The 13303-nt window shown below is 47.0% G+C and overlaps 1 protein-coding gene and 1 long non-coding RNA gene across 3 annotated transcripts in view; one reads left to right on the forward strand and one right to left on the reverse strand.

The window, feature by feature from the left end:
* Nucleotides 1–13303, reverse strand: part of PPP2R5C (protein phosphatase 2 regulatory subunit B'gamma) — a 170789-nt gene that overhangs the window by 22100 nt on the left and 135386 nt on the right. For both annotated transcript variants that reach the window (XM_039534849.1, XM_039534850.1), the window contains one exon: nt 6002–6172. In XM_039534849.1, the coding sequence (XP_039390783.1) occupies nt 6002–6172 (171 nt within the window). The remainder of the gene's footprint in view (nt 1–6001; nt 6173–13303) is intronic.
* Nucleotides 929–5001, forward strand: LOC120403593. The gene is made up of 3 exons (XR_005597610.1): nt 929–1049; nt 1462–1591; nt 3633–5001. It is a non-coding gene; the product is annotated as an uncharacterized LOC120403593 (long non-coding RNA).

The following is a 13303-nucleotide window of genomic DNA, read 5'->3' on the forward strand; positions in this document are numbered from 1 at the left end:
GAGTGGCAGGAGGCTGGGTCGTGGAATAGACATGAGTAACACATCTCGAAAAACAACAGTTACAGAAAGGTTAGTTACTGTTCTTGTCCATTCCATGTTAGGTGACTCAAGTGGTAACCAAAGAGGTGGGCTCAGAGTACATGGACATGCGGATGGCAGCACTGCTCTTCTGAACTTGGCATTGTCTCTAGCCTGCTGTGGGATGGCGTAGTGGGTAGAGAAGGTATGCAGTGACGACCATGTCGCAGCCCTGCAGATGTCTCAGATTGGGACCTGGGCCAGAAATGCCACTGATGAAGCTTGAGCTCTGGTCGAATGGATGGTCAAGATGGCAGGAAGTGGTACGCCTACCAGCTCGTAGCATGTATGAATACAGGAGGTGATCCAGGATGAGATTCTCTGGGCTGAAACTGGTAGGCCATTCATCCTGTCCGCTATTGCCAAGAAGAGCTGTGTGAATTTACTGAATGGCTTGCTCCTCTCAATGTAGAAGGCCAGGGCACTTCTAACACTGCTCCCTGCATTCTTGTGTGGTTTCAGGAAGAAAACTGGCAGGAAAATAGCCTGGTTACTATATGAAGCTGCAAGATCACCTTTGGAAGGAGCTGGGCGGGGGTGCAGTTGAACCTTGTTCTTAAATAGCATTGCATACAGTGTTTCTGAGGTAAGGGCCCTAATTTCTGAGACCCTCCTGGCTGAGGTAATTGCTACCAAGAGGGAAACCTTCCAGAGACAGAGGGCATGATGCTAGTAGCTTGAAGGGAGGGCCAGTGAGTCTGGATAAGACCCACAGTAGAATCGGTTCACAAATTTGAGGATAAAGTCTCTCTACCCATTTAAGGAAGTGAATGGGACATCTCATGTGAGAAGACTGACCTACCGTCCATAGAAGGGTAGAAGACAGATTGCCATTAGATGTACCTTGATAGATGTGAGGGCCAGACCCTGTTTAAGATGGAGCAGGTATTCCAGCACAGCTGGAGGGATGACTGAGTTGGTGAGAGACCTCGTTGAGAAGACTACACCAAGGAATACTTCCATTTGGCTAGGTAAGTAGCTCAAGTGGACAGTAGCTAGCAAGATCTGGCGAACTTGCTCTGAACAGGCCTATTCCTCCAGGTTCAACCATGGAGCATCCACGTTGTCAGGTGAAGTGCCCTGAGGTTCAGGTGGAGTAAACTGCCGTGGCCTTGCGAGATCAGATCCAGGTGGGGTGGGAGCAACAGCAGCAGTGCTACTGACAGGTCCAGCAGCATGCTGAACCAATGCTGTCACAGCCACACAGGATAACCCTTGCCTTTTCTCGCTTGACTTTCAAAAGGACCCTGTGTACTAGAACTGGAGAAAATGCATAGAATAGGACCTCTGTCCATAAAAGCAGGAAGGCATCTGAGAACCTGGGCTGTGATCAGTAATGAGAAAAAACTGCTGACATTTTTTGTTCTGCCTGGTTGCAAACAGGCCTACCTGGGGAGACCCTCCACCTCTGGAAGATGGATCTCGTCATCTCTGGATGAAGGAACCATTCATGATGAGAGGAAAAAGACCTACTGAGGTGATCTGCGAGGGTATTCCAGGCTCCTGGAAGATGGTAAGCCTTGAGGTGAATTGAGTGTTTCATACAGAAGTCCCACAGACCAACAGCCTCCTGGTAAAGGGTAAAGAAGTGTGTGCCTCTCTGTTGATGTAAACCATGGCTGCCATGTTGTCCATAAGCACTTGCACAACTTTGTCCATGATCTGGGAAAGAAACACTTGGCAAGCAAAGTGGATCACTTTGAGCTCTCTGACATTTATGCATAAGGAGAGCTCTTCCAGGAACCACAGGCCTTGAGTCCTGAGGTGAGCTCCCCAACCTAGATCATATGCATCTGAAATGAAAGATACTGAAGGCTGGGGGAGGGGTTTGTAACAAGGAAAGGCCTGCAGCCACTGATCGGGGATCCTTCATCGGTCAAGGGAGATGAGGACTAGGGCGGGAACTGCAAGCACCGGGCCAACCAAGTATGCAGGGATCTGAGGTGCAGCCTTGTGTGCCATACCATGTAAGTGCACACAGCCATGTGTCCAAAAGTTTGAGGGAAAACAGGGCTGTCGTTATGGGATGGGCCTTAACCTTGGATATCAGAGCCGATATTGCCTGGAATCGAGTTTCTGGAAGGAAGGCTCTGGCCTGGGTCAAGTCTAGTACTGCTTTGATAAACTCCATTCTCTGGATGGGACTGAGAATTGACTTTTGCTGGTTTAACAGCAGGCCCAGTGCACTGAAGGTGGCTTGGACCAGGCTGATGCTTCAGTTGAGCCTCTGAACAGCCCTTGATCAGCCAGTTGTTAGGGTACAGTTAAACTCTGACACCTTGCCTTCTGAAGAAGGCCACTACCACCACCATTCTGTGAAAACCTGAGAGGCTGCTGACAGACCACAGGGGAAGACAGTGAATTGGTAATCGGTTTGGTTTACGATAAATCTGAGGAACCTTCTGTGGCCTTGGAAGATGGAAATAGGCATCTTTCAAGTTGAGGGCAGCATACCAGTTCCCTGGATCCAATGAGGGAATAATGGAGGCCAGGGAGACCATGCGGAACTTCAGTTTCTTGAGATAACTGTTGTGATGATGCAGGTCCAGGATGGGTTGAAGACCCCCTTTGGCTTTCAGGATTAGGAAATATTAGGAGTAAAACCCCTTCCCTTTCAAATTCTGATGCACCTTTTCCACAGCCCCTACTCGCAGGAGGGCTTGGACCTCTTGTGCTAGAAGTTGCTTGTGAGAAGGATGGGGGTGGTGGAAGAAAACTGAAGGGTGTAATCTTCCTCTACCGTACTCAGCATCCAGTGGCCTCAGGTGATGAGGGATCATGCCAGGCTGAAGTGGTAGAGTTGGTCTGAAAACAAAAGGGGGGCAGAATCCGATGCAGGAACTGATATAATGCTCTCGGGTGTGCCTTCAAAAGTTTTGTTTTGCGCCTCTTGGGTATCTGTGTGATCCTGGTAGGAGGTTGAGGTAGAGTGGGCAGTTGTCTATGCTTGTAACTCCTGCACCGTTTCTTGAACAACTCCTGTAGAGGCAGTGGAGCCAAGACGCGGGCTGGCTGCTGGGGCTAAGGACTGAGTCCTTCTGAGGAGGCCAATGGGGTGGGGGAGGGGTGGTACCCCGTCACTTCTGCCAGTTGATGACGAGGGTCCAGGGATCAGTGCCAGATCAGGTAAGTCCTCATCAATGACATGACGGCCGATTTGGCTCTGGTTGGTACCGAAGACCCTGGAGCCGGGTATGAGCTCGGGGCCCCATATGCTCCATTCTGCTTCACACACTCATTGGGAGCCAGTGGTTGACCCATTGGGATTGGCAGAACTGGGAGTGTCACTAGGTCCCTTTCTGGCCGCAGCAAAGGCCTCCGGGGTGGAAGGCACCGCTGTCCCGCTAGCGCCACAATGACTTCCAGGTGCCAGGGGGTGGTCCCGCACTGGACTCAACAGCACCTGCGACATGAGCAAGCACTCGATAAATTTAGTCTTCAGAAAGAGTGTTATAATTTTATTTTACCTTTAACCATTTGTCTCCAATATTCTCACTCTTTATCACTTGAATCTCTGTTCTTTGATGATAAACTCATTCTTGTTTTCACTACAGATATAGCTAAGTGCTGTACGTTAAGTACGGTAATCCTGAGTTGAATCTTACAAGCTGGGACATACTATTCCTGTGAGTACAGAAGATCTAAAAGCTTTGTGACTGTTTGGTGGATCATGGGCTGAGCACTCCAGAGGGACACTTGGAGGACTTAGGGGTTGGTGACTGTCTATCGCTAACCTCTATAAAAAAAAAAGCAAGGCCTGAAGCTACTGGGGCCATGCATTTTGTAAATACTCGCGGGGCCAAAGAGAGGCCAAAGTGTAACACCGGGAATTGGAAGTGACGCTGGCCCACCATAAAACAGAGGGATTTTCTGTGTCCTTGGAAGATGGAAATATGAAAGTAAGCGACTTTCAAGTCGAGAGCAGTGTACCAGACTCCCGGATCCAGGGAGAGGATGATGGAGGCCAGAGAAGCCATGTGGAACTTCAACTTCTTGAGACATTTTTGAGTTGCTGCAAGTCAGGAATGGGTCTTAGGCCCCCTTTTGCCTTCAGGATTAGGAAATAACAGGAGTAGAATCTTTTCCCCTTCATTTCGAGGGATCTCCTCCACTGCCCCCAGCTGCAGGAGGTTGTCTACCTCTTTAATGAGGAGTTTCACATGAGAAGCATCCCTAAAGAGGGAATGGAGTTGGGGGTGGTGGTGGCCAAGAATTGGAGGGTGTATCCCACCGATACAATTTCTAGCACCCAGCGATCTGAGGTAACCTGTGACCAGGCCGAACGGTAGGGACGAAGACAGTTGAGGAAAGAATGAGGCGGATCTGGGAAGTTGACTGGGGCATCGCTCTCGAGTGCACCCTCAAAACGCATGCTTCTGGCCTCCATGATGTTTCACCGGTCCAGGTTGTGCAGGTGAACAGGAGGAGGAAGGGTGGCGACAACTAAAACTCCTGTCCTTATTCCTTCTCCTTGCAGACTCTTGTCAAAACTGTCAAGGCCTTAGTGGCGGGGGCATCTGGAACTGTTTAGTCACCAACTGAAGCGTATGCAACCCCAGTGAGCCTGAGTGTCCTTCAACCTGTGGAGCTCATATCCATCTGGGAAATCATGGATAAAAGACCGCATCTCCTGGGACAGGCCTGCGTACTGAAGTCAGGAACAGCGCCTCATGGCCATCGCTGAAGTGACCACTCTGGCTGCTGAATTGGCCACATCCCATGCCATTTGGAGGGAACACCGAGCTGCAATAGTACCCTCCTCAACAAGGGCCCCGAATTTTTGGGCCGCATTGTGGGGCATGGAGTCCTTGAACTCATGGAGGGAGTCCCATAAGTTGAAAGTTATATCTCCCCAAAAGAGCCTGGTGGTTTGCGACTCTGAACTGGAGACTGGCTGTGGAATAAATTTTCCTTCCAAAAAGATCCAGTCTCTTGGCCTCCTTATTTTGGGTGGTGGAACCAGATTGTCCTTGCTTATCTTTCTTGTTGGCCGCAGAAACTACCAACGACCTTGGGGGCAGGTGAGCGTACAAGTATTCGAACCCCTTGGCTGGGACGAAATAGCTCTTTTCAACCCTCTTGGAGGTGGGTGTAATTGAGGATGGGGTGTGCCAGAGGGCTTTGGCAATCTTTAGAATCCCTTCGTGCACGTGCGAGCACAATAAACAAAGTGTCTGATTGCGCCACAATCTCTTCCACCTCTAGGCCTAAGTTAGTGGCCACCCTTTGGAGCAGGACTTGGTGCTCCTTAAAATTGTCCAGTGGGCTAGTGCGAGAGGGCCCCACTGTAGCCTTATGTGTAGAGGATGAGGATGATAGGACCACTGAGGGAGGGTCCGGGGCATCATCCCCTGGGGTGAAAGGAGGTCTTAGGGTGGGCACCTGCCCTTCTGGTGCCATTGGTGCAACCTGATGCTTGTCGGTTACCGCATCAGACAACTGGTGCGAAGACAGCATCGGCATAACCAGCATGCCCCAGGCATTCCAGTAAGGCCATTGTGCTGGCCACTGACCCTGATGCCAGGACAGCATCACAGAGGTGGACACAGCCTCAGAAGCTCAGTCGCGATGGTGCTGTCTCGGTGAGAGGCTGAACTCCCCTGCCACAACACCCCCAAGAGCCTAGATCATGATGTGGGTGGAAAGCTGAAGATCCTCAGCTTATGGTCATGAACAGGTACCTCTACTGCCCTGACAGAGAAGCAAGGGGCAGGAAGCTGGGTGCAACAACCACTAAGTTGCCTGGCCCTCTGAGCCCCCTATCATGGGCTCACTAAAGATAGACATCCAACTATGTGCTATTTTTTCAGCATTTTTAACATACTAAAATTTTAGTACATATATATCTAAAATGATCAATTCGCTAACAATGTAAAAATCCTAAACTGAAGATCTGGTTTTATGAGTTCCTTGAAGTACAGACCTGGAAGTGTGGACTGGACACACATTTGGCTAGCTGTCTGAAAAGAGGCTCCATAACCTTTACGAATTCAGATGGTTCAATTACATCTAAAATTTCCTCTAGTTCATTTAAAAACATGACTTCCTTTGGACTGTGAGTCTTTGGCCAGTATTTGAGCAGTGCCATCACCACCTGTAAAAAGAAGGTTTGCAAGAAAAAATTAATACACAATTTTAAATATTTGACTTCCATTTTTGCACTAACATGGATTTCTTACAGGAATTGTCATTGTAAACAAGTACTTTTGTTACTGTATTAATGAAGTATAAGAAATCTGGTTACTTATGTTGTATAGTACCTGGAGTTCTTTGAGATGTTTGATCCCTATGTATATTCCACTCAAGATGCACATGTGTGCCATGAGCCTGAGACCAGAAGTTTTTTTTCGCTAGCAGTGTCTATTTGTCCACGGCTACACCCTTGTCCTCCTCATGCTCCAAACTGAGGATTTAAGGGGTGGTCTAGATTGCCTCTCTAATTCCTTCACTATTGCAAATAAGCTTAGGATAACAATCCAAGACAGAGGGGAGGGAGGGCAGGGACCGCACACCTTGAAGAACTCCAGTTACTGTATAAACACGTTCTTCTTTGAGTGATGGTCCTTATATGTATTTCACTTGAGGTGACTCACAAGAAGGGTGTGAGGACCCTGCTCTATTACAGATTGGAACCGCTCTGCTACGGAGGATGCACCTGCTGTAGAAGCTTGTACCAGGGTATACACTGAGCCCCACACTGCAGATCTCCATAAGAGGGACATCTCAAAGTGGAGTGGAACCCAGGGGAGAGGGAGGGACTAAGTTCCCCTACAGCCTTACCAGAAAGACTAGAGGGAAGACCCCAAACACAAGGGGACAGAAGGACCATCAGGTGTGGACCAGGGTTGCCGACTTGGTGTGAGGTCCTGGGACTGCTTGTTAAAAAAACTCTGGCTTACCCTGAAACAGGTGAGATTGAAGGTGACCCAGCCTGAGAACTAAGTCACATGGCAAAAGAGGGAGTTACTTACATGTAAATGGAGATTCTTTGAGATGGGTGGTTCCTATCTATATACCACAGTGGGTTATGCACATGCACCATGTGCCTAGAGTTTGAGAATTTAAAAGTAGTGTCTAGTCCATGCATGCGCCCTGGCTTGCCTTATGCCTCCGACCAAGGAAATAAAGGGCAAGGCATACCGACCGACCACCTCTTCAGTTCCTTCTCCAGTTCAAATCAGACAAGATTCAAAGCAGAGGGTGGGTAGTGGAATACAGATAGGGAGCACACATCTTGAAGAACCTCCAGTTACAAGTAAGTAACCTCTTCTTCTTCTTTGAGTAATGGTCCCTATTGTAGCCCACTGTGGGTGACTGACAAGCAGTACATAAGTAGGAGGAAGCAGCAAAGAATCCTGTGGCACCTTATAGACTAACAGATGTTTTGCAGCATGAGCTTTCGTGGGTGAATACCCACTTCTTCGGATGCAAGCAGTGGAAATTTCCAGGGGCAGGGCAGGTGTGTATATATAAGCAAGCAAGAAGCAAGCTAGGAGGAAGGCTCGAGAATGAGGACAGCAGGGTTGAACAGAGAACCATCAATCCAAAGGAGGCATCAGCAGCTGAGTCCTGTACCAGGACTTGCAAACATGTAGATGGAGCTCCACATGGCTCCAGGAGGGGTATGTCCTGAAGAGAAACTACATTTGTTGCTTGAGCTCTAGTGGAATGAGCTCGTATCTCTGTAGGGGGAGGGCGGTTCAAGAGCTGACAGAGTAGAATGCAACCAGATATCCATTTGGAAATTCTCTCAGTGGAGATGGCATGCCCACCGATTGTCTCTGCTAGAGTGACAAACAGTCTCTGGGACTTCCTGACTGGTTTTGATCTCTGCAGGTAAAAGGCCAAGGCTCATCAAACATCAAGAGAGTGGAGTCTACATTTTTCTGCAGATGCGTGCAATATGGGGAAGAATAAAGGTAAGTGAATAGATTGGTTAACCACTTTAGGGATAAATTTGGGGCATAGGTGTAAAGAAACTATCTTTGTGGAACACAGTGTATGGAGGGTCTGCCATCACTGCTCTGAGTTCACTAACCCTCCTAGCCAATGTGATGGTTACAAGGAAGGCGACCTTCATGGAGAGGAGAAACATGGGGCAAGTAGCTAAAGGGGAACCAGGTCAGTACCAAAAGAACAAGATTCATGTCCCCTTGGGGCACAATCTTTTGAGGCGTGGGAAAGTTATCAGGCCTTTCCAGAGTCAATTGGCTAGCGAGTGTGTGAAAACAGAGTAGCCTTCAGTAGGTGGATGGAATGCACTGATCGCCACTAAGCAGACTGGCAAGGAGCTGAGGGAGAGACCTGATGTCTTCAAAAGATAGGATAGTCTAGAATGAGTGGAATATCCATAGCTTCTGGTAGAATGCCTCTTCGTTGCGTCCAGGATGAGAAGCATTTCCATTTAGCTAGGTACCATTTCCTAGTCAAAGCCTTTCTGCTATTGCAGAAGATGTCTCACATGGCTGAAGAGCATGCATGTTCTAGGTATGATGCCCATCCAAATACCGAGCCGAGGTTGAGTGGTTGTGGATTGGGGTGTTTGATCCTGCCATTGCACTGGGTCAGGAGCTCGGGGAACTAGAACAGTCAGGGCCAGAAAGGGGTGATCAGGATGACTGTCACCCTGTTCTGCCAGAACTCGTGTAGCACTCATGGCAGAAGCGGCAGCGGAGGGAAGGCATAGTTGAGCTGGTCTGACCAGGAAAGGAGAGCATCACCCTGGAAGTGACAGCCTACGTCTCCTCTGGAGCAACACGTGATGCACTTGTTGGCCTGGGAAGTGAACAGATCTCTTGTTGGTGTTCTCCATCATGTGAAAATGTCATGCAGCACCATGTCATGAAGTTCCCACTTGTGGTCAATTGTAAAATGTTTGCTGAGGGAATCTGAGAGTGCATTCTGCGTACCTGGAAGGTAGGCTGCAGATAGGGTGATCTGATTGCTGATGCACCAGTTCCAGAGATTGACTGCTTCTGCACACAGGGAGGCAGATCTCGCTCCCTTGCTTGCTGGTGTAAAAGACCATTGTAGTGTCATCTGACATTATCAGGATGTGGTGAAAGCGAGCGAATGGAAGAAAGGATTTGCAACCTTCCTTACTGTCCAGTATTCCAGGACACTGATGTGCATTCTGTACTCTCAAGATGTCCAGGCTCCTTGTGCTGTGTGGTTGCCCATATAGGCTCCCCAACCTAGCAGGGAAACATCCATAATGACTGTCTTGGCCAGTGAAGAGGGGAGAAAGAGAGCCCCCACGCATGTGAGATGAGGATTTGTCCACCACAGAAGGGAGGACAGTATCTTGGCAGGAACTGTCCGTGTGAGATTCATGGAATGACAGCTTGAGGAGTGAACTGAATGTAGTCATACTTGAAGGTGGAGTCTTGCAAATGGAGTGACGTGCACAAAGCCATGTGGCCAAGTAGGGACAGACATGTTTTGACTATTACCCAAAGGTTGCTTGCAATGTGAGCTATAATATCATTCATGGTCTGGAAATTGTGAGCAAGTTTGCCCCTGTGGTAATAGAGTTCAAGGTTGCCCCAATGAAGTCCAAAGATTTCATGGGAGTAATACTAGATTTTTTAATGTTTACACTGACTCCCCAGTCAGGAAAAGAGGTGGAGCATCATAGATGTCGACGTATAGGCTTTTTGGTGAGATTTGGTGGTGAGGAGCCAGTCGTCGAGGTATGGGAAAGTGAGGGGGCCATGACATCTGATGTGAGCTGCTACCACTGAAAATACCTTGGTAAAGACTATGGGGGTGGTAGCTATTCTGAAGGATAGTACTGGAAATGATCAGAGCCCACCATAAATCTGAGAAATTGTCTGTGGGCAGGAGCCATGACCACATGCCATTCTTTCTAAAAATTGAATTATTGCTGCCTACATGACTGTGAAATTTGAGTATGTGAATGAAGTGGTTGAGGTGGTGGAGGTCAAGGATTGGTTTCCACCCAGCCTTCTTCTTGGATATGAGGAAGCAGGTCAAATAAAACTGTAACCTAATACTGTGGAGAAACACACTCTATTGCTCCTTGCTGCTATAAGGAGTTCACCTCCTGAGCGAGAATACTGTCATGAGAGTGGTCCCCGAAGGGGGTTGTGAAGGGAAGATTTGGATGAGGTAGCATTGCAAACTCCATCATATAGCCAGCACCCATGTGTCCATCATTATCACGCTCCAGGTGTTGAAAAAGAGTGCTAAGTGATCCCCGGAGCACTGGAGTCAGGTGGTGTTGGGCTCAGTGAGTCACGGTTCTCAAGCCTGGATCAAAAATATTCCTGGGTTGCAGGGTGGGATTGGGATGTTGTTCCTTCCATACTGGCCTCATGGAAGCCGGACTTTTGAATCTTCTACCTTTTATGAGGTGGTTTGTAGGGTCTCTGATGATAGAAGTGTTGAGCTCTATACCTTGATGGGGTTAATTGGTGATGTAACTTCCTTTTAAGGGAAGGTGTGTATACACTCAGTGATCGACGGGTAGCCCTAAAGCCCTTCAGAGTGTATAGGGACTCATCTGTGTACTGACTGAAGAGGTGAGATTCATTGAAGGGGAGGTCTTCAAATGGTATTCTGGGCTCCCTGGAGAACGCTGAGGCACAGTGCCAGGACTCCCTTTGCATAAGAATGGTGGTAGCCATGGCTCTGAGGCTGCCTTGACTGCAGATTGGAGGGTGATTCTGGCTATTAACTTTCCTTCCTCTATTAGAGCTTGGAAATGAAAATGATCCTGCTGTGGGAGGCTGTTGGCAAATTCCTCAAACTTAGCATGGTTCAGGAAATCATATTTAGCCAATAGTGCTTGATAGTTGGCTATCGTGAACTGAAAATTGGAGGACAAGAAAACCTTCCTCCCGAGTAGATTTACATGTTTATCCTCCTTGCCTGCAGGAGTAGATTTGGGTGTTGTTGCCTGAACCACCACTGAATTGGGAGCTGTGTGAGAGAATAAGAATTCTGAACCCTTAGCCAGGACATATCATCATCTCTCTGTCCTTTTTGGGGTAGATGCAGGTAGCAAGGGTGTGCCACATTGTTCTAGCCAGCTCCAATATGGCCTCATTTACAGGGAGGGCTATTCTTACAGGTCTAGAGGTGTGGAGGATGTCAAAGAGCTTGTGCTGGAGTCCCATGTAGCCTAATCTAACCATAAAAGATACTAACAACTACTAAAACTACTAAATCTATAGAAGTTATTAAAAACTATTACAACTATGAACTATTTAATCAATATTGTTTTTCAGAACGACATAAAAGCTAAGGATACTAAAGGTTTCGACCTGGACCATGAAGCTGTGAGAAGGAGACCTGAAGAGGTGGTTGGTTCACCCCGTCCTTTATCGCTGTAGTCAAAGACACAAGGCAAGCAAGGGCACATGTGCGGACCAACAGATAGTACTTTCAAATTCTCTGACTTCGGGCGTATGATGCACACGTGTAACCCACAGTGGAAAACAACAGGGACCATTGCTCAAGGAAGAAGGGGACCACCACCAGACCAGGGTCAGCAGGACTAAAGAAAAAAAACCCTTCAACACTGCACCTAGCCACAAGGTGGCATAGCAGTTGGCAAGTCATTTTGCCCACATGAGAGGGAGGGAGAGGACGAGGGGTTCCTGACAGGCTGGGTTCAGACTATGGACTCATTGAACAATCAATCAGGAATCTCCTAAAACTGCACTCTTGTGGATTGATAGTCTTGGTAGGAGGACAGACAGATATTACACTTGGAGGGGGTATGAGCTTTCCTGGGGCAAAGCAAGCAAGTGTCATGGTCATTGCTTACCAGGACGACCCGGGAGCAGACCATGCAGATCTTGAATTCTGAGATCTTGGGCATCCCATACAGTGGTGAGGGAGCACCTCAGGCCCCTGGACCCTAAAACTAACTCTAAACTATCAAACTTATCTAAGAACAGGTAAAACTATTTACACTAGACAAAGAATGCTAGATAAAGCTGTGGACACTGAAGGGTTAGGTTTCAGAGTTCAGACTATGGGTGGTAGAAAGATACTGGACTAGCAGTCGTTCCATACATCCCCTAATAACCTTGGTTCAGAGCACAAGGACGATAAAGGTGCAGGCATGGACCGACAGACACTGCTAGTGAAAAATCTTATGGTCTCAGGCACATAAACCATATGTACACATTGAGTGGACTACATATAGAGACCATCACTTGAAGAAGAACCGAAGGATTCTTGTCCCAAACAATCAGTGATCAGGCATGTTACTGCATCATGGAAATTACTATTCCCAGACTAACACTTGTTACTCAGCAGTGAGGGTTAAAAAAAGTGCTACTCCAAACATGAACAGTTACAGACATTTAAAAGAATAGTGTGAAAGTCATCATCAAAGGGTAAAGTAAGTAATTCTGAGGCCAAACAATCATTAACACACCCATGAGCTGGAAATTTCTGTCTGTGCAATACTAACATAATGCTGGCTCCAATCTTTGCTTTTTTGTTGCTTTCATACCTAGGACCTGATCCTGAAAACCCTTACTTATGCGATTCCAAGATGAGGCCTCTAAATTGTAAGCTGTTATTTTTGGATAAAAGACATGAGAAGTTCACAGATGACTGCTGTGAATATATATGTGACTTTTCAATGCCAAAACTGATACAACTATATTATCATCACCGTCATCTCATATCTTCCTTTCATCATACTCATCAAAGGTTTAGGCAGGCCATAAAACATGTAAGATAAAACCATAAATTTGGAAAATACTGGGTTTTTTGGAGAAGATTATACACAAAGACTGAATTTTTAATACTTATAGAATTGTTGTCAGATCAATTATATCAGCTCTTGTAACAGTTACAGGCACCTTCTAAAACTTAAGAGAGTCTCAAAGAACAGGAACGATGGCTTTCTGCATGTGTTGCTTCAGTTAGGAATGACACAGGGCAGTTTGCTCAAGCCTTTTTGATGAAGAATAATGCATTCTAGTGATTTTGATCACTAAATAATGAGATGAATGCTTTTATTATGGATGAAGATTTTTTTCTGATGTTTCTGTCTCCAATCATCAATAAAGAGGCACAGTTCAGATTTTTTCAGTCTGTGGCAGTGTGTCAATGAATAATGTATTAAGTTTGGTATCAAATTATTTTCAAGTTATTAGATGTTTGTTTTCAACTAATGTGCAATTATACATGACTGGAATAGCATTCCTCAATGTCAAATGTTAGATAATCTCTTTGGGAA

Source organism: Mauremys reevesii, linkage group 4, assembly GCF_016161935.1.
Source record: "Mauremys reevesii isolate NIE-2019 linkage group 4, ASM1616193v1, whole genome shotgun sequence".
NCBI classification, from domain to species: Eukaryota; Metazoa; Chordata; order Testudines; family Geoemydidae; genus Mauremys; species Mauremys reevesii.